The sequence below is a fragment of the Solea senegalensis genome, linkage group LG7, assembly GCF_019176455.1.
Source record: "Solea senegalensis isolate Sse05_10M linkage group LG7, IFAPA_SoseM_1, whole genome shotgun sequence".
Classification (NCBI taxonomy): domain Eukaryota; kingdom Metazoa; phylum Chordata; class Actinopteri; order Pleuronectiformes; family Soleidae; genus Solea; species Solea senegalensis.
The window spans coordinates 21648443-21672078 of NC_058027.1; the positions used below are offsets into that span (position 1 = coordinate 21648443).

The 23636-nt window shown below is 39.7% G+C and overlaps 1 protein-coding gene across 1 annotated transcript in view; it reads right to left on the reverse strand.

The window, feature by feature from the left end:
- Positions 1-23636, reverse strand: part of LOC122772552 (ADAMTS-like protein 3) — a 40865-nt gene that overhangs the window by 5985 nt on the left and 11244 nt on the right. The window contains exons 5-10 of the mRNA XM_044030717.1: positions 14903-15029; positions 5688-5762; positions 3202-3359; positions 1182-1293; positions 895-1033; positions 440-490 (exon numbers count right to left, since the gene is read on the reverse strand). Of these exons, the coding sequence (XP_043886652.1) occupies positions 440-490; positions 895-1033; positions 1182-1293; positions 3202-3359; positions 5688-5762; positions 14903-15029 (662 nt within the window). The remainder of the gene's footprint in view (positions 1-439; positions 491-894; positions 1034-1181; positions 1294-3201; positions 3360-5687; positions 5763-14902; positions 15030-23636) is intronic.

The following is a 23636-nucleotide window of genomic DNA, read 5'->3' on the forward strand; positions in this document are numbered from 1 at the left end:
AAATTAAGTAAAAACTTAACAAAAATAAAACTCAACTATTAAAAGTGAGTGTGTATTTTCTACTGTATGAAACAGGGGCTCCGTGCACTGGAGGGCTGTCATGTCACTTTTTCATGGCCATAAATTCCTCCAAGCATCTTGTGTGGACGATTTACTGCAGCACTCCCTGGGAGGTGCATTTAATGTGTTGAATAGTGTCTCCATAACTCTTATTTACAAACTCCTTACTGGGACTTAGACTCCCGGTTACTGCAGGGTGCAACACAAGGAGCTCTCCAACCAGTAATCGCAATCGCAAATTTCACAAAACTTTGCGCCCACTCACATCCTGATTTAAATCTCATCCAACAACAAACTCTCCAAACTGGAAACATGTCAAATGGAAAAAAAAAGAAGAAGAAAACACTCAAGGAACTGTCTCTTTTTAAATGTTACTCACCGAGGCAGAGGCTGGAAATGATCATATGGCATCACCTCTTTAAATCCATCACTGGAGGAGAAAAGAAATAAAGTCACTTTATAAGGCAATTATGTCAGGATAGCTGTCATGGAGAATCTTGGAGAAGCATATGTGAAAAGTGAAAGTGTACGGAGAATCACTCTTACAGGTCCAATATACAGTTCTAAATTCTGGTAGCAGCAAAATAGTAGCTGACATACTGTAGGTCGAAAGGCGGGATACCCACTGGACAGATCGCCAGTCGATCACATGGTCACACAGAGACAAACAAGCATTCACTCTCACACCTATGTGTGTCAAACTTTCCTAATCACCAAATCTGCATATTTTTGGACCATGGGCAGAAAAGTCAATACACTTAAAAAATCTTAACTGTCGCCAAGAGGTAAACATCATCAAAATATAGTTGTGATGCAGCTGATAAAAATGTGTACCCTTCTTTGCAGGGGTCCATGTTGCACTCCTTGAGCTTCGGTGTTGGTTTGGTGTTTTCAGGATAGCTGTTGCAGTGGTGCTCAGGCAGGGTCAGGTTGGACCGGACGTCTATGCACTCGGCAGAGTTCAGCTGATAACCTGAAGGAGGAAATGTGACAAAAGGCTGTTAACTTACTTAACATAACTCAAATGATTGCCTTCCTATAACTCCTGAAGATGACAAAAATTAAACCCAAATAATGTCAAATCGTTATTCAGACATGCAGATGCTTGATGGTCCTCTTACCTCCTCCACAAGAAACGGAGCAGGGGAAGAAGTCAGTTTCTCTCCACTGGTATCTAATTGGCTGGTAGAATAGAAACTGCACGACTGTGTCCTGAGGGCCTCTATACTTCAACTGGACAGAACAGTACAGAAAAGAAGCTTTATGTTATATAAGTTGGTGTAAAGGAGAATAAAGAATATGATAAGACATGTTCAGATGTGGAATAAACAACCATTGTGAGTCATGATTTATTGTACATTAACTGTAATGTGTACCTTAATATTGACGCTGCAGCTTTGATATGTTGATGGGCTGCAGAATATTTACAGAACTTAAATTTAAATTCCGGACTGAGGCTTTTTAGAATGTTTCCAATTCCTGTTGGAACATCTTGCATCCAGTCACTTTTACTCGGAGTTTTGATCAACCTTATGCTGAACTTTCAGTTTGACATTTTGACACAAAATGAACTCTTTCAATCATACAATCTTCCAGAGTTACATGTTTGTTCAAAGGGCAGAGAGCTTCCTTAGATGGTAAAAAAGGTGAGCTTTTCTTTTTCTTTTGATGATGTAACTGAGGTGTAACTCATTTATCGCAACCTCACAGCAGATGTGGACTGGATGACCAAACTACTAAATGTGCCTTTCGTACACGGACCTTTGATACAACTATTTTACAACGTTCAGTACAAAATTCACATATCTGTACTTTACTTTGCTATACATATTTCTAGCAACTTTTACTCCACTACTTTTCCTCTAACTATCTTTGTTACTCGTTACTACCAAATAAAATCATCAGAAGAAGAAGTGTTGGTAATGGTCTGTAATTATATAGAGCTTGTCTTGATGAGCTGCTTTATGCTACAGATTTGCAATTCACCCATTCACCTATGCAACATGGTTTTAAGCGTCTTCCTCAAGGACACATTATAGACTAGCAGAGCCAGGAATTGAACCCACAAACTTCCAGTTGAAAGACAACTCGCCCTCAATCCTCCTCACTTTTTTTTTTTTTAATACATTTACTTTGAAAACTAAAGTACATTTTATATCTGAAAATTACTTTTCATACTTGAGTACAGTAAATGTCATATACTATATCAAGACTTTTACTTAAGTAATATTATAAAAGTCATTGATAAGATACTTTTACTCAAGTATTTTTTTAGGTACTTTATACAAGACTGCTTTTTATTAATAAATAAAGCATAATGGCATAGTGGCACATTACTTTGAAAAGAGAATACAAGTTTATATATACCCATGTCACTGAGCATACACTCAGTTATTTTCCACTAAAATGTGTTACCATCAGCACGAGTATGCAGCTGATGACAGACTGACTGGATACGAGGAGTCAGTGCTCTGCTTCCAACACAAACTGAATAAATCTTCTCTAGTCAGATAAACTGTAGGAAATCAAGGATTTGGATGACACTCCTCGCAGTGTATCTATTAAATTACCACTAACCACATTAATAGAGACTTGCCGACAGTGCAGAACATGCTTATTAGGTTTAAGAGCTGGATATGTCAAAATGGAAATAAGACGTTTGAGCTGTGATTTATCAGGGAGGGATGCAATTTGTGTCTGTGACTCGTTGCCATCTCAGCCACAAATTCCATCCGTCTCCATTCAAGCTGAGTTTGAACACGACTAAGTCATAAATCTGAAAAAACAATGTAAGCTGCAACATGGTCACGGGCCTCCACGCTGCTTTCTACTGTATAATAACCCCGTTATCAAGCATATAAAAGAACCAGAAACCATCGATGTGACAGTTGGTCTCAAAATAGTTTCCAATGTCCATGAAGAAAAGGCATTTGTTGTGATCTTTTTTCCACCTGTAGATTTGCTGCTTTTGTGATTATTTTCAACAGTGGAACTGTGAACGTGAGGCAGATTCACAACAAGCACAACTTGTGTTGTTGGAAAAAGAAAGTATAGCCATGCATGTGTGATCGAAAAAGTGTTGTACAAAACTGTCTTTGACTGGTCACCAAGACTACCATTAGTGTGTTTCCTTAGCTTCACCTTGATTATATAATCAGCTTTGAGTGGACCATGTGTCCTGAGTGTCTGTCTGTCCGTCCCTCTTTGAAAGTCCAGTGATGTGTTTCCGATCACATAGGCGCCTGTGGACGTCAGGCTGGTCTCCTCCTTCTGTCCTTGAAGAGACACAGCTTCAATGACTGCGGGAGAGACAGTGCAAGAAGGACACAGTGAGCTCAGTGAGCATTTTTGATAACAATGTCACATTTTACACAAGTGTTAATAAATCTCCGCAGTGTGGATTTTCCACTTAGCTGCAACTGGCATCAAATTCACAACCAGACCACGCGCCCTCCTCTTCCTCTCTCAGACAAACGTCTTGTTAGATAGCTTTATATTATGACTCCCTATCCTGCGTTTGCTGTGTGCTTTGTGGGCCCGCCTATTTTTGCTTGTTCCACAGGTGCCTCCAATTCAACAAGCAATCTGTGGAGATGAAAAACTGGGGAAAAAGCTGAGACGGGCATCTTACGAGTTGTGCCTGCAAGTCACTGATCAGTGTGTTTCTATGTGCAGCTTAGGAAGCTGCGTGTTTTCTCCATTCAACCTTTTTCTTACCCTTTGTTCACAATACATGTGATACCTTCTCCAATAAAGAAAGGGTGTATTTTACTCTGATGGTTAAAGGTTGGTTTGATCTGGCTGTTTAAGTTAATGGTGTCTTTCCCTCTCTTGTAGGCCGATCAGCTACTTTTAGAGCAGCTTGCTTCAAGTTTACATTGTGTTAATTCATTGTAAATAAAAGTTTTATAGCCTTTCTTCTTCTAAGATATCCCGAGGTTTGTTATGCATTGTTACTCCCCTCATTCCCTGGATTTTACGGGGACGTAACAAGCGTGTTTCCTCAGTGACATGGGTCTCTGAGGTCCCAGGAGTCTCACAGTAGATGTCGTAGAAACTTTTCGACATAACATTTTATCCACTCAGGAGCCTGAAATCCACAAGCAGGTGGCTCTCTCTGCTCGTGGGAGGAGGCTGTTTGTCAGTAAATAACCACCCCTGCCCTCTGACTATGTGTCACACCCTATACAAAACACACCAAACAACTTGAACCATCTCTTTAAACCCCATAATCTTAGCAGTGCAGAAACACAATGCAGTCTAACATAAATACTGTATGTATGTACATACTGAATGAATAAATGCACCAGACTGTATCAAGTCTAAAGTTTTGTTGTTGCAATGGATTGAGTTTGATTAATCTGAAAACATGTAATCAGTGAGACCGCTTTAAAAGCTTGACAAGAACTTAGTCTTGTGATAATATTAAGTTTCGGAGGAGTTCGTGAACTTTTAAGAAGGCTCAGCCAAGCCGAATGCTGAATTGATTTCCTCTCTTTACTGTGGTCTCTCTCTCTCTGTCTCTCTCTCTGTTTCCCATCCGCCCCACTGTTCTCCTGGTAGTTGATGAACGATCTGTTAAAGTAATTGCTAGGTCACTCCTCAATTCTGCAGCATCTGACAAAGCACACATCCAGTAAATCCTGCAGCTCTTTGGAACCTGCAGGAGCTTGAGTATATTAGCAGGGTGACGGCTGTGGACATGTGCTGGCTTCATTGCAGCCCGCTGCGCTCCATTCAGCCGACAATAAAACCGCTCAGGAAACCCCCACGTGACAAACAAATACTTTGTCTGATCTGGACACGTAAATCACATCAGGGTTCATGCTAAAAAAGCACAGTTTTGTATTTGGAGGATTTTAAACAAACATTCTCCTTTTCCCAATACTGACACATAGTGGGCAAAAAACTACGGTGGCCTGCAAGTGCAAACCATTATAACAAAACGTGAAACACTGAAAAACAAAAGCCGCAGTCCTTACAGAAAGGGATTATACAATTTTGAAAAACAAATTTACAAGGCACTATTCCGTCTTATCTTATATAGCACAACTTCCTTTTCAACCTGGCTTTCAAAATAAGAGCCACTCATTTCTTTCTTATAACAAACTTTTGCCATCATTTTCACTGTATTATTTCTTATCTTAGTGTCAAAAATAATTGGCCGCTCACTTTATCACTTCCAGGTCACTTGCAGCATTTGGTACATTCCTTTTCCGTAAGGACTTTGTGGCTTTTGTACATTTGTTTTTCGAAAAATCTAAATTAGTTTTTGCTTTGGTTAATTTCTTTTGGGATTTGTAAAATTGTTTCAGGTTTTTTTAATAATGGTTTGCACTTCACTTCACCTGGGTAAAAGTTGTGACACAGCAGCCTTAAGCACAGATGTAAATGGCCACATTAACTGTCCACCCCAGTGAAAATATCATTGTTGGCTTCGGACACGAGTGCAAGCATCTGCCTAAAAACTCATTCAACTGTATTGATCCGTCTCTATATTGAAAACACCCCCACAGGATGCTTTGTGTAACAGGATCACACAAGTCTTATAGAATCTGAGCTGAGTGAAAATAAAAAAAAGTGAGCAAGTGTAACACATACAACAAAAGTTCTGTGTTGTCACTCACCTATCGCATCAGGTCCTTTGGCACCGAGTCTGAGAAGGCGACTTCCCACCGGCACCTCCAGAAGTGTCTTCAGAGCTGCAGGTGGACACACAGTCGGAACGTTTTGATTTCAACATTAAAGACAACAAAAATGATGAGGTTTTAAATCAGAGAAAACTCCCGCAGAAGAGAATCCAAAACATCAGAATTTGCAAGACCCCTCAGTGGAATGATTGTTGCTCTGACACGGATAGAAACTGCCTATGCTGCAAAAAGAGGGGAGTCTAAAAGAGAATCACACAATAAACCAAATTTCAGATCCTCATCTGATTATAGGAGCTCAGGACGGATCACTGCAATCCCAAAATGTGAGTATTTGATCGATCAACTTTTTACCCAGTCATACTGAACCTACATATGACAGTTCTTTAAGTCCTATCATACAGTATGTTCACATGGATAAAACATTTTCTCAGGATAATTATTAATCCAATCACACATTTGAATCTGTTTCTCTTCATGGCTTTCAGCTGGCAGAAGTTCAGTGCAATTCCTCTACACTGCTTTTATTGTCACAGACAATTTTATCGGCGAGCAGTGGGGTTCTGCCAGTTGACTTTCACTTTAAATCTTGTCAGTGCGATCAAGAGTGTAAAATTAGAGGGTGAAGAAAATAATAAGGAGTCTCTGTGAAGGGAGATGAAAGAATAATGACCTGGCGTGTACTGTGTCTTCAAGAGTAAAGCTGTTAAAAGCAAAACACCATGTTGTGTTAACGTGAAAACATTATGTCAGCTTTCAGCTCATGTCTGGGGTTTACCAAATGTGTCAGAGGAAAAAAAAACAAGGAATGATAGTTCATAAAATTAAAACTATTTTAGAATTTCTTTTTAAAGTGTAGTTGTATGTGATAGTGACGTAGTCGGTATTGACATACAAAAACAGCCTAACAAGCTACACCAGTTTAAGTGTATATCTTAACTATAAGTTTTCCATTTTGGGTAGTTCCTGGTGCTTTTTTAGTCCTTGCTCTGGCGAGGTTCTAAGTGAGCTGAGCCGATACTATGTGACGTTGTCAGACAATGGAAGAGTCCTGAGCGCAACGTCCAACATGGGAATAAAATTGGACAATGCTGAACAGTAGATCAGTTAAAGAGACTTACAAATCCTTAAAATGTGTGGTAAGCTCCAACATTTAGCAAGGACATTTCTAAAATCTCAATATTTAGCAACAGCACTGCTGAAAGCCGGCAATCGCGAGCCGAATCATAACCCGTTCAGCCGAATTTCGTGGAAGTGACGTTTTTGCCATTTTGTCCAATCATTGTCAAACTCACCGCAGTGAAAAACAAAACAACTATTGTGTTTCGTCCCATAGAGAACAGTTGAAGCTGAGCTTCAAATGGTTTTAATGTGGAGGCTGCTACGGGAATATAGAAATCACTAGTATTGAAATGTAAATACAACGCAGTACATATTTGACGACATTTTAGAGGAAGCTGAGCTTCCCTTGTTGTCTTCGAGCCATCGCCACTGCTGTGCGCCCTGTTTATGGTAAAGGCCTCTTGCTGTTTTGAAAGCGCTGACTAATGGCGACCACCACACTCCAGTGCGTGCAGTCCCTAAATCTGCCTGCTTTACAACTGCACAGCAGCACTGATCAACTCTGCAGACCCAAGTAACATCCACGTGTGCTGCGAGACGTCAGTGAGCTCGACTCACTAGTCAATCATGAGACTCTCTTAGGGTCGTGCTCGGAGCACACACAGACAGCACAGAGCTGAACTATTAAAAGTATTTACTGCCGTTTCTCTCAAGCCTGCATGATTCCTCCCCGACTTTCCACAGAAGAAGCACCTCTCCCTCTGTGGTTAAGTGAGGAGATGTGGTAATGATGTGGGACCTTCAGAGACAAATAGAGAGTTAATTCCATTTGCACTAAGGTATTTTCCTCCAGCAATGAATGAGCACTGAGCTCAAACAATTAAGCAGCTGTGGCTGCCAGCCATGGGGCTTTGCCCCTGACATACAGTAGCATAATTATGTTTTGGAAAATCGCATCTGCAGTGTCCCAAATTTATGGTAGCAATGAAAGAAATTCAGCTGCAGTCATTAGCATTTGTTTTTCCTGTGTTCCAAAATGGAGATTATGTACATATAAAGCCAAATATTTAAAAATATTCAAAATAAATGAGTGGAATGAAATACACAGTCATGAGCTCATTTTGTGAGTCCGCTTGACTCGGGTCTCACCGAACACTGCAGCCAATTCATATTCTAGATGCAATCACTGAACGGTAGAGTCATGAATAAAGAATGAACAGGAACAAAGGTGATACTCTGTGTTTGTGCAATGGTAAATAAAGGCTTTAATCATTCGTCATTACAGGGTAAATGGCAAGATCTCCTCTTTCAGGACATTAAAGATGAAACTTTAATGGTATGGTGTCGATGATATATATTGATGGCAATGGAAGGTGATGTCTGTGATTATGATTCCATTTGCTTCTAATGAAAATAAACTAGTGAGGTTTCTTTTTATATCTGCATCGATAACATGTCCTCTTCCATGTTTCCTCAGTAACTAAGGATGAACAAACCACTTGCATTGACACTGACTCCCTCCATGTTTTTATGTTACCCAAGGGCCCATGTAGGTCATCTTAAAGGAGTAGGTTCATGTTTTCAGTGAGGCTCATATTTACTGTAAACATGGTTGCCAGAGGGGACACGAAGAAGAATGGTTTTAGCCCTTCAACTTGCAGAGTGTGTACCTCATACAACCACACTTCAAAAAACTGAACTATTACCAACATTATCTCCAAGGGTCCAAGCAGTAAAAACCATGTTTTCACCTTGACAACCCTAACCCTGTTTGCTTATGTATTTGTCTCATGATTGAATAAATATTGCATAATAAATTAAAATTTATACCACTGACATTGCGTCTTATGCTATAAAGTTTAATTTTCACACTGATAAAAATATGGGGCTTGATCTACTTAAAAAAAAGTGAGGCAAAATTTTATTTTATCCCATAAATGACAACACTTTGATCTATGTGATAAAATTGTGCAAAAACTTGCCTTACTTTTTCTCAGTAGATAAAACACAATATATTTTTGTCATGGTGAGCTACTTAAATTCAGTATGTTATCTATGTGTTGGTTAACCTGTGCTAGAAAAGAAAATTACATAACAAAATGAAGAGGGTGAATTCCTTGCAAATAAGTCATAAGTACACTCAGCAAATTGAGTGAGAGTTGCACTAGAAAGGTCATAGGGTCAACACAATCAAGAGGTCATAAGTCACCAAGATTGACATAATAGTTGCCAATTACTCAATTCATCACATATTTTTTTAAAGGATTTTTAATTATCAAGCTTTAAATCAAGACATTTTAAGTTGCATTTTGGGCTACAGGAAACAGTGATAAAACATTGTTCACCATTTTCTCACAACAAAAACCAATTCATTGAAAAAAAAGGCAGATTGTACTTTGGACTGCTCAGGTCTTTGGAGGACACCTTTTGGTTGGCATCCTCCAGCTCTATGAAGATCTGAAAAACCTCAAAGGTGTATTTCAGTTTGTTAGGGTACCTTAGTTCCAAGGCATAGATAAGCCCCATCAGGTAGGTACAAGCATGTGCCACATCAGGGATACCAAAAAGGACCTCAGCCCCCTCAATGGCTATTCCAGCTTGCTTGGGGAGTTCATCTCTGGCTTTGCTGACCACGAAAATGTTGAGGACATACAGTAAGTAGTAAGGCCTCTTGGACAGTCACAGCATCATCATCATCAAAAACCTGTAAAATATACCAGAAAGAATACCAATGTGAAAGATACATACAGTATAGCTCTCTTGGCACTCTTTCTCCCCGCATTGTGAGATCAGATAGATATGATTTGTTTGCTTTTGTAGCTTCAGAAGAGTGTCTACGGGTATCACAGATTTAAATTTAATGCAATTAAAAGCCATTTTAAGTCAATTTAAGACCCATTGGCTAAATTGTCTCATTCAATTTGATTTCCAATAAATGTCAATCTTCAAAAATTCCATAAAATAATCTAATTAAAATGTTAGCAGCAGTTCAAACTGCGGCACATTCATGTATAAGTTAATAATTAGAAGCTAAAATAATAACATTCCATTCCATCCTACATAAAAAAAATCAGTTCAATTAAAATACCACTAAGCCATCAGCTATCCTGGATTGTACAACCTCATCTCAAATAGGCAGGGCTTTGAAACAGTTTTCTTTACCTTGTAGTCCTTGATTAGCTCCTCTGTCTTTTCACCTAGGTAGAGAATGAGGCTTGAGATCACAGCTTCTCTTCTGGACTCAATTCTGTTGTCCTATAAAAAAGAAATTAAATCATGCTAAGTACAGACATCAGAAAGCAAATACATATACCTAACTATTCAACTGTTGTGCAATAAGTACATGCCTCATTTAAGATGTCAAGGGAAGGGTCTTGTCAAGTTTCTTCCCAACAGCACCTCCCTTCGTCCTGTAGAAGCTCAATAGTCTGGGCGTGTATTGATCCAACTTCTCCAGGAATTTGGACTGTAGTCGCTTAAGTGTGATTCTCCAGAATTCCTCCTGCCCCCAAAATTATAACTTTTTGTCTGGTCCATAAACTAATTGAAGTAATCTAACATTTGCCCCCATACCTTCATCCAGTGTGCTTGACACAATAAATCACCTGGTAATGATACAATCACATAGTTAGTAACTGACTACTAAAGAAAACAAAATCACAGTAAATAATTTATCTTTTAAATTATGTTAGGAATAAAACAAAACATTGTAAATAATGTATTTAACTCACATAACTGAAGTAGAGCATAAAAAATATTAGCATGTCTGAAGCAAATTTGGCGTCAGGCTCTCTAGCTCAGGAGGCTTCGCATCATGAAGTAAGTGAATTCTTTCAACCCATAAATAAACATAAAAATACATGGTTTTCACTGGACAGGAAGGAAATGAAAAATTGTAATCTCAAAAGTTACTAAATCTGTCAGACAATTGTACTGTGGTAAAAAGTACAAGCACAAGAAAGCTAAGACCTTAGCGATTGCTACAGAAGTGTCAGAATGAAGGTGGTGTCAAACTAAGGGAGAACAAACAAAAACAACAACAAACCGGCCTGTTTCACATTGTGCAATCATGCGTAAAGTGAGAAACACAGCTGACGCTGGGAAGTAACCGCGGAGATGGTATATGGTTAAAAAAAAGCGTGCACACTTCACTCAAAAACCCCTTTGTCTTTATGTAAACAACCAGGAATTTCACAATGCATCTCAGCCTAACTACCAAGCTAACTAGCAGCGTTTTATCGATTTGGAATATATTCTGTGTTTCGTTTGGGTGGCAATGCTTGGTATGGGCATTTAGTTTCCCCCCGTCATGTTGGTGTGCTACATGTTATGATTGGTGAGCAAAGAGATCGTCTATGCAGCGCGCATCAAACGCTGTCCCCTGGACAGTGGGCTCTCGACAGTCGGCCCTGTCTATCGCCTGCGGCTGGGCTCGCTCTGCCCGTTGCTGCGGTTCGGCGGCTAACCAGCAGAGCTAACTTAACAGCCTCCAACCACCGCTGCGACCAAAAATCGGCCACCCACACCCTGTGACACTCACGTCCGACCAGCTAAAACCCCTCGCTAACGGCTAACATCACACAAGAGTGCTCTGCATGCAGCCGAAAACGCGACACCCAGCGCCGTTTGTCTAACATTACGTGGAAGAAAAAAAGCATATCCCCGTTTACTTTAAACTACAGTCACTTGCAAAACGTCAGCTTCAATTACATTTGAAGCAGTTGTTTTAAAACTTGCTAATATTAGTTCCAACTTTTGAAGCCACTTGCTACTGTTAATTACAAATTACAACTTATATAACTATATAAAACATGAAAGGCCGTAATTAACAAACTATATTACTAACATTAACTTAATTCTTACCGTAAAGTCTTCATTCTTCCACTTTTCCAAACTTCTTTCGCCGCTCATGACGGTTGACGCAAAGTACCCAGAATGCACCACACGGGGCGCAGTTGGAGCAGACTAAATACAATGAGCAAATTGTGTTGTGTGGGTGTGTATGAGAAGATTTGTTGAACCACTTACATACAGCTTGTTAGGGAATCAAAATGACTTTGAACAAATGTAGGCTAATTCACAACTTGATATATTCATGTCAAGAGACAAACTTTGTTTTTTATTGTTATTATCACAGGCTTAATTATGTTACAATTATTCACTTTTTTCAGTGCATCCTTGTGTTCCCTAAATACTGTAAATGTTAAAAGCCACAGACAGGAAACTGCCTATGATGACAAATCAGACTTGAAGAGACTTGGATCCTGAGATTGTGTTAAGAGTTATTTCTTGAAATCTGACCTAAAACAAGGCCAAAGGTGGATTATCGGTCAACTCACTGACAAGTGAGCGGCGCAATGGAACTATATGATACCGTATCACCTGATGTGACAGCTGCATCCACTCTGCTGATGAAGAAAACTGTGGCCACACTAAACTCAGACTCTAATGGTTCGCTGAAAAAGTTTTATCGGAAGTAAACTTTCAACTGATCGAGTCACTTGTCCCTGCTACCGCTATCCCTTAAAACCAAAGAACCCACAGCAGCAGTAATAATCCTGCAGATAGTATGGTATAAGATCAAAAAAAATGCAACATGTAGAGACTGTGTCCCCACGGAGAGGAAGGCTGGAAGCCAAGAGGAAGCCAAGATCAAGAAAACCTGCACAGATGCTACTCATGGGGGGTGAAATTTAATTTCTAAGAATGTTGGAGGGGCTCATATATCCTTCGCCTCAGGCAGTAGACTTAGCTGTGATGGGCAAAAAGAAAGTGCAGTATAAATCAGCTGCCAATGAAGGGATGCAAAATTAGTCTCCTGTAGATAGAGCTCACCCAGTATCCGCCTTGTGCCAAAGGGCAATATGTGTTTGCAAATCTAGTTTAGAAATAAGGTTATACATTCTTATCACTTCACTGACATAAACTGTAACTAATTTCCAGGTTTTAACTTTTAACAATTCACAATATAACACAGTGTTTTGTGAGTTTTATTGTAGAATGACTGTAGCTGTGGCTCTTACAAGAAACGACTCTACATGATTTGTGTGATAAGTGTGATAGTTTACAGTCAACTATCGTATTATTACACGAAAATGCTGCTAAATTACAGTCAAACTACAGTAAAAGCTAAACACAGCTAAACTGCTGTGAAAACATGTATATATTATGAATTATTATTATTAAAAAGTTATTAAGTGAAAAGTTATTATATTATAAAAGTATTTATATATACAAATACTGAAAAATAACAGTTATATGTTGTATTTCAACAAAATTACAACTGCCAGTTAACAGTAATTTACTATAAGGTGATATAGTAACCTGTACCGAATCTGTTGTCAATATACAGTCAAATATTTTACTGTGTGCTCTTGAGAGAAACTATAGTAAAAAGGTTTTATGTAGCCTCATGTAGACTACAGTTATGCTACTTTAATACAGTCGTAAAATGTGAGCGGTTATAACAGTTGAGGCAGTTGCGGTTCTTTTGTTGCTCATGGGAAAGCTCATAGAGAAACTGAAGAAAAGAAATAACATTTTATGAATGACTTTTAAAAACGTGTACCTGTGTGAGCAGAAAGAGGTGAACATTAAATATTTGCGTAAAAGTGTATTCATATTCCACAAACACAGCAGTCAAGAGAGACTGGTCTGTTTTCCGTGGCTTTCGGATCTGGTAAGAATGTTAAATACAGTAATCACGGCTGTGCCCTTGTCCTTAAATGCACAAATGTTTCATGTAATTAACAAGCACCAACAAACGGTAGGAAGAAAAAAGTCATGTGGAAACACCTAGATTAACTCTGACGTTAATTGAACCGCTTGGTGTTAAACCTCGCTAAGTCTTGCAGAGGAAAACACAATTGATGTGTGAATGGCGCGCCTCCATCTGCTCATGAGCGGTTGTAAACAGATGGCAGTTAAATAGTCCGGCCTTGATAAATGAGTGTTGGAGGCAACGAGAGAAGAGCGGGCCAAAATGTGGAGATGGCTCCTGAAGGCCCGTGTCCAACTCAACGACTGACACGCAGCCAATACAGGTGAGAGCCCCGAGTCCCAGCAGACAAACACACATCCAGCTTTGTTATGTACCTCCCACAGGATCTGACTGGGAGGACGGCTGCATGGACAGGGACGGAGCACATGTTTTGGTCTGGGCTGAAGCAATATTATTAGCAATCTCACAGATTGGCTCATGCTCGTGGAGTATTCACACAGTGAATGAAGACATGTACATGAGTTGGACACACAAGAGGGAATGTGTCTCTGGAGCTCCAGCTGACGATTATTTACATCTTCGATTAATCTGTCGATTATTTTCTCGATGAATCGAACAATCATTTGGTCCATAAAATGTCAGAAAACGTTAAAAAATGTTGATCAGTGTTTGTCAAACCTGGAAATGATGATGTTCTCAAATTAATGTCTTGTCTTGTCTCATCACATTTAAGAACTTAAAACAATCAGAAATCTTGTTTTAATCATGAAAAAAGCTTTGAACTGATGAATCGATAATCAAAATAGTTGATTCATTTAGTAATCAATTAAGTGAGTAATGTAACAAAGTACAAATACTTTGTTCCTGTACTTGAGTACAAAACGTATCTGTACTTTACTTTGTTATTTATATTTCTAGCAACTTTTACTTTTGCTCCACTAACTATATTTGTTACTCGTTACTACCAAATAAAATCAGAAGAGAAACAAAACTTGGTAATGGTCTGTATTTTTATAGCGCTTTTCTAGTTCACACACTTCAACATGGGGTTAAGTGTCTTGCTCAAGGACACATATTGACTAGCAGAGCCAGGAATTGAACCCACAGCCTTCCAGTTGAAAGCAAACTCGCCCTACCACTGAGCTACCATTGCTCAATCCTTATTCCTCACTTTTTTCTAATACTTTTACTTCTAAAACTGAAGTACATTTTATATCAGAAAATTACTGATACTTAGGTTGAGTAAATGTCATATACCTTAAGACTTTTACTTAAGTAATATTATAAAAAAGTGACTTCAATGTCTACCCAAGTCATTTTCTGGTAAAATACTTGTATTTTTTACTCAAGTATCCCTTTAAGGAACTTTATACAAGACTGGTCAGTGCGAGTCCCCTGGTCAGATACCTACGTTGTTCTGGTGTCAGGTGGGGCAGAGTCTGTCCTCGCACCAGCCGGCATGTGGAGCCGTCACCGGCGCAGACGCCGCAGTTGTCCTCCTTGGCGCCGCTGGCCAGCTGTCGATCACAGCCCACGTCCTGCACACACATCACAAGCACACGCACATTATGTGTATTTGGTCACAAGAAAATTAACACGTGTTGCAGGGAAGAATTGGTTCTCAGACCAGTAACTGAGACAAGAGACAAGTCTCCCTTCCAAAGTCACAAACACAACACAAGCAAAAGCACTTTTAAACACCTAATTAAATTAAACACTGTTCTATTTGATCTTTTCTCTGTTTTATTGCTCTTTTATTGTTTTTCTTATCTTTACTATTTTCTGTAATGCGTCCTTGGGTGCTTTGCTTATAAATAAAATGTATTATCATTATCATTATTATTTATATAGCCATGAATTCTGAGAATAAATAAACCCAATACAGGCAACTCATGGACAGAAAGATAAGAGCTGCATATTCATTTTCAAACCCAACCGAGCTTCAAAACACTCAGATATCATTAACAGGTTAACTCATCAGTTTCTTGCTGGAAAATAATAATCAAATAATCAGCAATCTATGTTAAATGGATTCATACTAGAATTGCCACATACTGATTGGAACCCACACTTATTCCATTGATGTCACACAGCTGTAGCCTTCTAGTAATTCTGCAAGCTTGTACTTCAATAACCTCACATTATTGCTTTATTTTATATTTCAGATCAATCAAAGCCTTAAAAATACAAATTTATGTCAGGAATATACAATATGACAAAAGACAAATATTATGCTTATGAGTATATGAGTTCAGACTTGAATACTTTTAAAAAAAAAATATTAGACTGAATTTGGCCCAACCCACAGTGTTCTGTCAAGTCCCAGTGGATCCTAACAAGCTTGGGTCGACATTCATTTCAAACAAGCACTGGAATCAGGACTTTTTCCTGAAAGTGTCCACATGGCAAGCGTGTGAGAATGCAAAAGAGCTCCTTAGTTAAATTTCAGGAAGACTCCAATAGAGGCCACAGAGTGAGAACACAGCAGAAAGTGTATATTGAGCAGGTGTTCTACCTCCTGCATACTCAAACCCGGTGCCACCCCTTGCTTGAATATTCTGGAAATGTCCCTACTGCTGTGAGCAAAAACAGAAAGACCGTAGAGGAGTTTTTTTTACCTTCAACACATGCACCACTTTTGAATGCTGTCACTTTTAAAGTTGTCAGTTTGTAATTTCTTTAAAAATTCAGTCCCTTTATTCATGTGATAAATATTATTCGACAGCTTGAATCTTCAACGTACATGATTTTATATTTATCATTTCTGTATTGCAGACCTTTATTCTTTATCCTATTCGATTTTAAAATCACATCAGTCCAACTTTGTTTAGACAGATGTCAAACTTAGCCTTAAGCTTTCACTCGACAATTTATTTATTTTTTCTTTCTACAAAAACATACACAGTCACAGAGTCTGATTTTCATTTGCGACTGCTTTCCCACAAACATACACAGACTCGTGTAGATCTACTGAGGCCTGTCGGACTGCAGCATTGTGACAGGCGGGAAGAAAAACAAAGTGACACATACATATGGATACACAACGCTGCACAACGCCCCCCCCCGCTCCACTTTCCTCAGGAATTGTGTCTGTTTTCTCATCCACGTGTGCACAGCTGGATTTCTGTGTCTGCACTGTGGTCTATTATTAATACACACACACACACACACACACACTGGAAGGAGAATTGGCCTCAATCCGTCAGTGAAAACGTCCTGCTACAGTATCACAGAAACCCATCACCTCCATTACAGATGGTGCCATTTCATCCCTGCCATGACCAGGTCCCTCTCAGCACGTCGGGGTTGAGCACACACACACACCCATCATCTATCTCCCAATATTGCTGCAAACAACCTGTGAGTGCCTATAGTTGTTAGGTTTGATGGTGCAACAGAAAAAGCCAGAGTAGCCTGAGTAGCCTGAGTAGCCCGGGGTTGTCCAGAAATAACATTTTACTCCGGTAAATCCTGTCACAGCGATGAGACTAAGTTCTATTTGAGTGGAAAATGGTGGCAAAGCAACAGAAACCAAAGTGCGAGGAGGGTAACTTTTATAAGCCGGCAGGAAATGAGGCGCCATTTGTCAGGATTATTTAATGCTACAGCAAACAACTTCCCTAAAATTGAAGTTTCATAATACTCAGCCTTCCATTCGCACAGAGTTGACATTGATAAATATGGCGGCTGAAAACAACTAGCATTTAAATATCAACTGCCTAATTTGAATTTTAACCCTTACGTGCTCACGTGGCACAGACTTATTCTGCAGAAGTCACAAAAAAGACAAAAACGAGCCAAGTGTACTTTGACGTTGGTGAAAATTAACATTTTTTTTCCATCAGATTGTCTAGGTTGTGCTGAAAAAAAAGGATACAAGACACGCTATATTGCACATTCTTATAGCTTCTGTGTATACTGTACGTTTTAACGAACAGCTCTGTGTTCTGAGGGTTATGTAGAAACACAATGAAAAAACACAAAAGTAGAATTTCTCTCATCTGGAAAAGTCTAACATCACACAAAAAAGTACAATTTGGAATGAAGTGCTCCTTTCAACAAATCAAACTCTAGCTGAAGTTTGAATATTGAAAATGTAAAAGAAATATGTCTAAAATATTATTCATACAGGCTAAACTTTAACTAAGGAATAAAAGGTCACCACCAAAACGCATGAAGCTCAACATCGCACTCACTGGAGCAGGACGGCGAGAAACCAGTCTCACATTATTAATATTATCATTTCAGGCATAAATGGCAGATAATACACAGGTGCATCTTCTTTATTTGAGCTGGGCAATGGTAGAAAATGTAGTAACCTAGCTTTTCTTTCAATACCCACATAGTAACAGACTTTATTCTTTACATTTTTTAAATGTTCCACATCAAACAGAGCCTTGAAAATACATATTTATGTCAGGGGTACGTGACACATAATTCACATAGGCCTCTATAAAATACACGACTGAATATTATGTCAGAATAGCAATTGACTACAATGCACGCAACACGTGGGATTTGATGGTTGCCTCAGCTGATAACATGGAAATGACCACACACAGTTTGCTGTAGTGCCTTTGTTTCATAAATGAGGGCCATAAAGACTCATTTTGGAAGATGTGGTTCTGGAGAGAATTATTGTAATGCATATTCTCTACTTGTCAAAACATTTTTACTGCACTCTGCTTCTACCAGAGCTCAAGCAGATCCATGACAAAGGATGTTACATACAGCGCTCACTCAAGCAGCTGGATTCCCATTGGTCAGTCACGAAAAAATGTCCCCCGTGTTTGCAGATGGATAATAATTCTGCTGTGGTCATGGACTGACACAACAACTCAGTATCTCTCGCTAAACTTATCACCTCATGCAACTCGAGATGCAATTTCCATACACATTTTGTGGATGAGTCATAGGGTCATGATTTTGAAGATATTCAATAAAAGTTAAATATTGGTGTATTATTTTCTACTACTATTGTCATTATTGATTCATTTAAGGTGAAAAACATCAGAGATTTTAGCCCTTCTAACCAAAAAAAACTGTTTATCGATTATCAAAATAGTTTGTGACCACCAAAATCAAATTAGTTCATGCTCAAGTCTTGTTCAAAGCTTCTTTTTGCCAATGTAATGACATTTCCACAAGGCATTCCTGAAATGACACAGTGACAATAATAATGTGAGGGAGCGAGAAAGCAAGGCAAGCTTTAGTTAAAGCTAAAAGAAGACATCACTAAGACTGACACCAAAGTGAAAACAATGGTTCTTCTTACATCTCAGAACAATATTCTCTTCCATACTTGTCCATTTGAATTCATTTTGTAATTCATTGCCCCGGGTAGGGTGTTTTCTCCACATGCTGCTCATTGTTTCCATCATTTTCATGAATGTGTCACGTTGACAAAGTGTGGGGGAAACAAAACCTTTTGGACAGACTCCAGACAAAAGGTTGACCAATAGTGGATTTTTAAAGGCTGATGGAATAACAATAGTTTGAAGCATGACAAAGTCGATGCCTGATTAATCGGTTGATGGCCCCTGCCCGTCCATTCCCAAAGCACATCCTAACAGAAAAGAAAATTCCAATGTCCTGAATGTCCAAGAAAGTTTGCTGGAGTTTGATTGTTTTTTTTTCTTGGAGTGGAAAAATTCCCCAAGCAGTTGCTTTGGTTAATAATCATCAGGAGAAAAACATGTATACACACATTCAACAAAAGTGGCCTTTAAATGGAGCCTTTGTGTCTCCACATGGGGACATACTGTAGATAGCACACCCATCGGCCACACTGATGAGTTGTAAAATGGTCTATCAGAGCTGATTAATTGCCTAAAACGATTTGACGAACTTCTCATTTAAAGCCTTAAGTTTAATATTTCAACCAGCAACATAAGTAGTAACAGAAGTAATCATCTATTTGACTCGAAATGGGCCCAAAGTTTCCAAAATGGGCATCATACTGTAACGAAGAAGACCTGGAAAACCAGGGACTGAAACCATTAACTCCTCAGGAAAATCTTCACCGATGTAAATCAAATGATAAATGAGGTCATATTCTCACAGACATGCACACAAACCAATGGAGTTTTCTCCTGACAGTCATTGACGAGAATACAGTTTTCTGGCTTCACTTTCAGGACCCTGGACCCTACATCTATTTTTTCATAGTTAAAGACATGTCGACATGTGTGGAATTATAAAACAACTAAGCTCGGCGTTCTTCTCTGTAAAAGTCACCGCACACCGCTGAGTATCAGCATTACTGGCATAATGTAGATCTGAAAAGTTCAATGTTAATAAAAAGACAGCCAAACAGGGCGGCTTCTACATTCTCAGAAGAAGCTCTCCGATGAGGTCCGCTGCTTTCAGGGACTACAGTAAAACCAGCCGCAAACGTCATGAAAGAGAGCGGACTGTGTCTTCACCACTGCACTCAGCTCTTTCGTAAGCAGATGTAATGTTGATGTGAAAACAGTGAAATTACAAAAAATACAACCCTTTCAACTTTTCACCCATGCAAATGCCTCATCTTACACTGCAGATCCTCTTGTCAACATACAGCACAGTGGTATATACTGTAATGTTGTAGAATCAGTCAACGAACAGGAACTATCTATAACATTTAATTTAAATTGACCTTTCATGTGATGGGAAGCTGATCATGCCACGCACACACACAGCAATCATTATGATAAACGGCGTACTCTTACATATTATTGATATTATTATTCCTCTGCTGTAACACAAATAATTTACCATGTGAGGGATTAATAGGTGATGTTCTATTCTAGCAAGAAAGTCCATTCATGAATCCCAGGTTATGCCTGGTCCAGACGACTGGTAAAGGTAATGAGGTGCTGAGGAAGCTGACCTGGACCCTTCATGACAATGGCAACCAATTTTGAAAACTTCTGGCTTTTCCTAACAAAACAACCTTGGACCTGATGAGAAACATTGACATTTGAATGTAACTATGACAACATGCTGACTTTTTATTAGACTGTCTGTGGCGGTGTAACTCCTGCTGCAGTGATAACATCACGGTGTGACATCACTTCAGCTTGATGCTGACTTTGATTTGTGTCCATTCCTTTTTCAATGAGGGAAACATTATTACGCTCATCCTTTGATCTGACAGGTTGCCTTACGGACAAAGAGGAGTAGATGATTAAATCCAGAATAAGGCAGCAATGTTCCATTACTATCTGACGATTCGCCTTGGACGACAGTGAACCCTCACTCCTCCGCAATCACCTCAGTGCTCGATTCTACTTCTTTTTACTTCAGAAATTTAGTAATACCATGCACGGGTCAACAAAGGACACCGGCAAATCACAGACAATGGACAATCAGTGTGGACTGAAGCTAGTGGACGTCTCCACCCATGCAGGGGTCGCAAAGATGTTTATCAGAGAGGCCAAAAAACTCAGCTTTAAGGCTCTGAAAGAAGCCATGCAGTGTGGTAGTATGACTGACCAGCAAAACAGGAAGATAAAGGAGACCCTTTTCAAAAAAAAAGTTCGACAATACATTGAGGCGCAAGCCAAACCCTTAAAAGTTCAACTGGGTAAGAACCCTGTGTCAGAGCAAGACAGGATGCAGGTACTAGAGAAGAGGGCAACCATGCTGCGTGAGTACATGCAGAAACAGGAAGAAATAAAGCGATTAGTCTTTGTTGCCGGACAACCACAACTGTCCTCCTGGCGATTGCTGCATGAAGCTGGATATACTCCACAGGGAGTCCCATCCTTCCAGTTTTACTGCTCTTTTAATCTGGAGTTAAGGCAAAGAGTCTTGAAACTGTTCCGGCAGGCAGCGCGCAAGATTGTGATCCGATGTCGCGCAAACAGGAGAATGGCATGTTTGAAGAAGCTGTCGAGGAACCAACCAAAAGTGGAAAAGAAGACGAGCGATGTGACAATCTCGCCAGACAAAGTCCATCAGTTTTCCTTTCCTGTTTTTTCTTATGATGATGACCCACTGTCTCTCAGTAATTTAGTCATGCTGCCAGTGGATCCTATTGATCTGACTGTTAAGACACGTATTCCTTTCTTCAGGCTTCAAATTCCTCAGTACGACAAGCTTATGGGCTACAAGCCTGTCTCAACCTGGGAGGCATTTAACGCTCATATTCCGACGACTTTAGCCAGACCGCTTCTCACTGGAGCTCTGGATGAGATTGGGGACCAGTCTCCTTCTAGAGTGGAGGAGGAACATCAGACAGATACTATTGAGATAATGCCACCAATGGAAAACATAATACCAGAGATGATCAGAGCAGAGTTTTTATCTAGTGAAGCCCTGGTTTCCGACAGCAACCACACTATGGAACAACAGCCAGAAAAGTAGAGGAAGCTTCACACGGAGGTGAAACACACATGTGAATCCAAACAGAAGGCAAAAGAGTAACAAGGCAGAATCCACTAGAAGTCACTGACATGGTTTAGCCTTTTTCCTCTTAAAATGAGGAGATGCTAACTCGGCATTCACACTAATAAACCAAATGAAGCAGAATACACTAAAACTAAGACTCTATTTGTATTTTTGGTCTGCACTCCTGTAGATCAAAGGCAGCCATGTAAATGCATTAATACATTTGAGGCACGAAAAAGATAAACCTCTGCCTTTCCGCTTCCTCAAGTGGAACATGGTCAACTTGAGGGTAACATCACTCCAAGTTCTGACTTCTGACCTCTGATGTAAATGGAACTCGCCACAACAGCTCCATTTTATGAGCTCCCATTGTGCTCCCCAATGTGTGAAAACATGAATCTGACATCTTTTTGCAGGTGCACAAACTGAAAATTCTGCAAGAGTGTTGGGCAATGTAATAAACATTGGGCTTTAAAGAGTTTGTATAAATGAGAAGTTTTCAGATCTGATTGATCAGATTAGTTAGTCTAATGTGAAGAATGAACGCTAACGTAATCCTTTGTTTTATAAGGAAGAGACAATGCTGTGCCTCTGTTCAGTGAGTTTTCTCAGACGTATGAAGCAACATAGTAACAATAAGAGGGCACAAGGGACTGCTTGGTTTGTGGCTAGAAGACATGAAGCTTTGTATGAGAATAGACAGCTGAGTGTCGTGAGTCTAGCTCCACCTGTACCGCACCATCCTTGTAACCCAAGGAAAGGGTACCAAAAAATGGAACGGTTGGGGCCATTTATTTTGGTGCTATTTCTAATGGAAACGCAAAGAAAAATACATACCGAGCCGTTTCCACTCAATGGAAACACGCCATTTAAGCAGAACAAGATAAAGACAGTGATGTCACACTTCGTAGACATCAAAGCCATTTGACTTCAATCGGGATGACAGGCAGGACTTTCACATACCATGACCATAGGGCAGTAATATGGCAACACCGCTACTAACTCAAATTAGCTTTGACGGTGAAAGAGAATAAGGCAGTAACGCGACATTACGTACGCAGTAAAACACCACCAACATCGACGACTCTAGATCGTTCCGAGTTTAAATCCAAACACGCCTCAACAGAAAAACAATCCAAATTCAACAACCAAATGGACCCATCAGAACTCAAATTGATAGCTCATGTAAACTTCCCAACAAAAATTCCCCGGGTTGTGTTCCGCCAATACCTCGACAAACTAATTCCCAATGACTCCATCAAGCGTGTGGCTGATAAACACATTTTAATGTGTTTATGCAAAGCCGTCATCCGCGAGCTCATCCAATACATCACTATATGTCTACATCCCGTCATTGCAGAGTGGGTCATAAAACACCCACGAATAAACTCACTTGTAGAAAGTGCCCAGTGCTTCTTCGGTATAGACGAGGGCTACATTCTGAATAAGATGAGGAGTGTCGTTGCGTGGTGTTTCTGCCACTTCATGAAGAAGAGATGGTTTCAATGTGAGAGCTTCAACCACTTCAACCGGTTAGTCGCTAAAGAGGTAGCAGCAAGAGTAAACTATGCCATAGCCAAAAAAATGGACTCAAACACTAGGCATTTGGGAGGCAGATCTTATGAGTGTGACTGCATCACGTACGAAACTCTTAATGCCATGATTGCACTGGCTGGTAAAAGTATGGAATGCATAGATACGTGTTTCTGCCACTGCGCGCCACAACGTAAGGAGGAGAGCAGCACCGCTGCTCTACAGGACAAACAGCATAG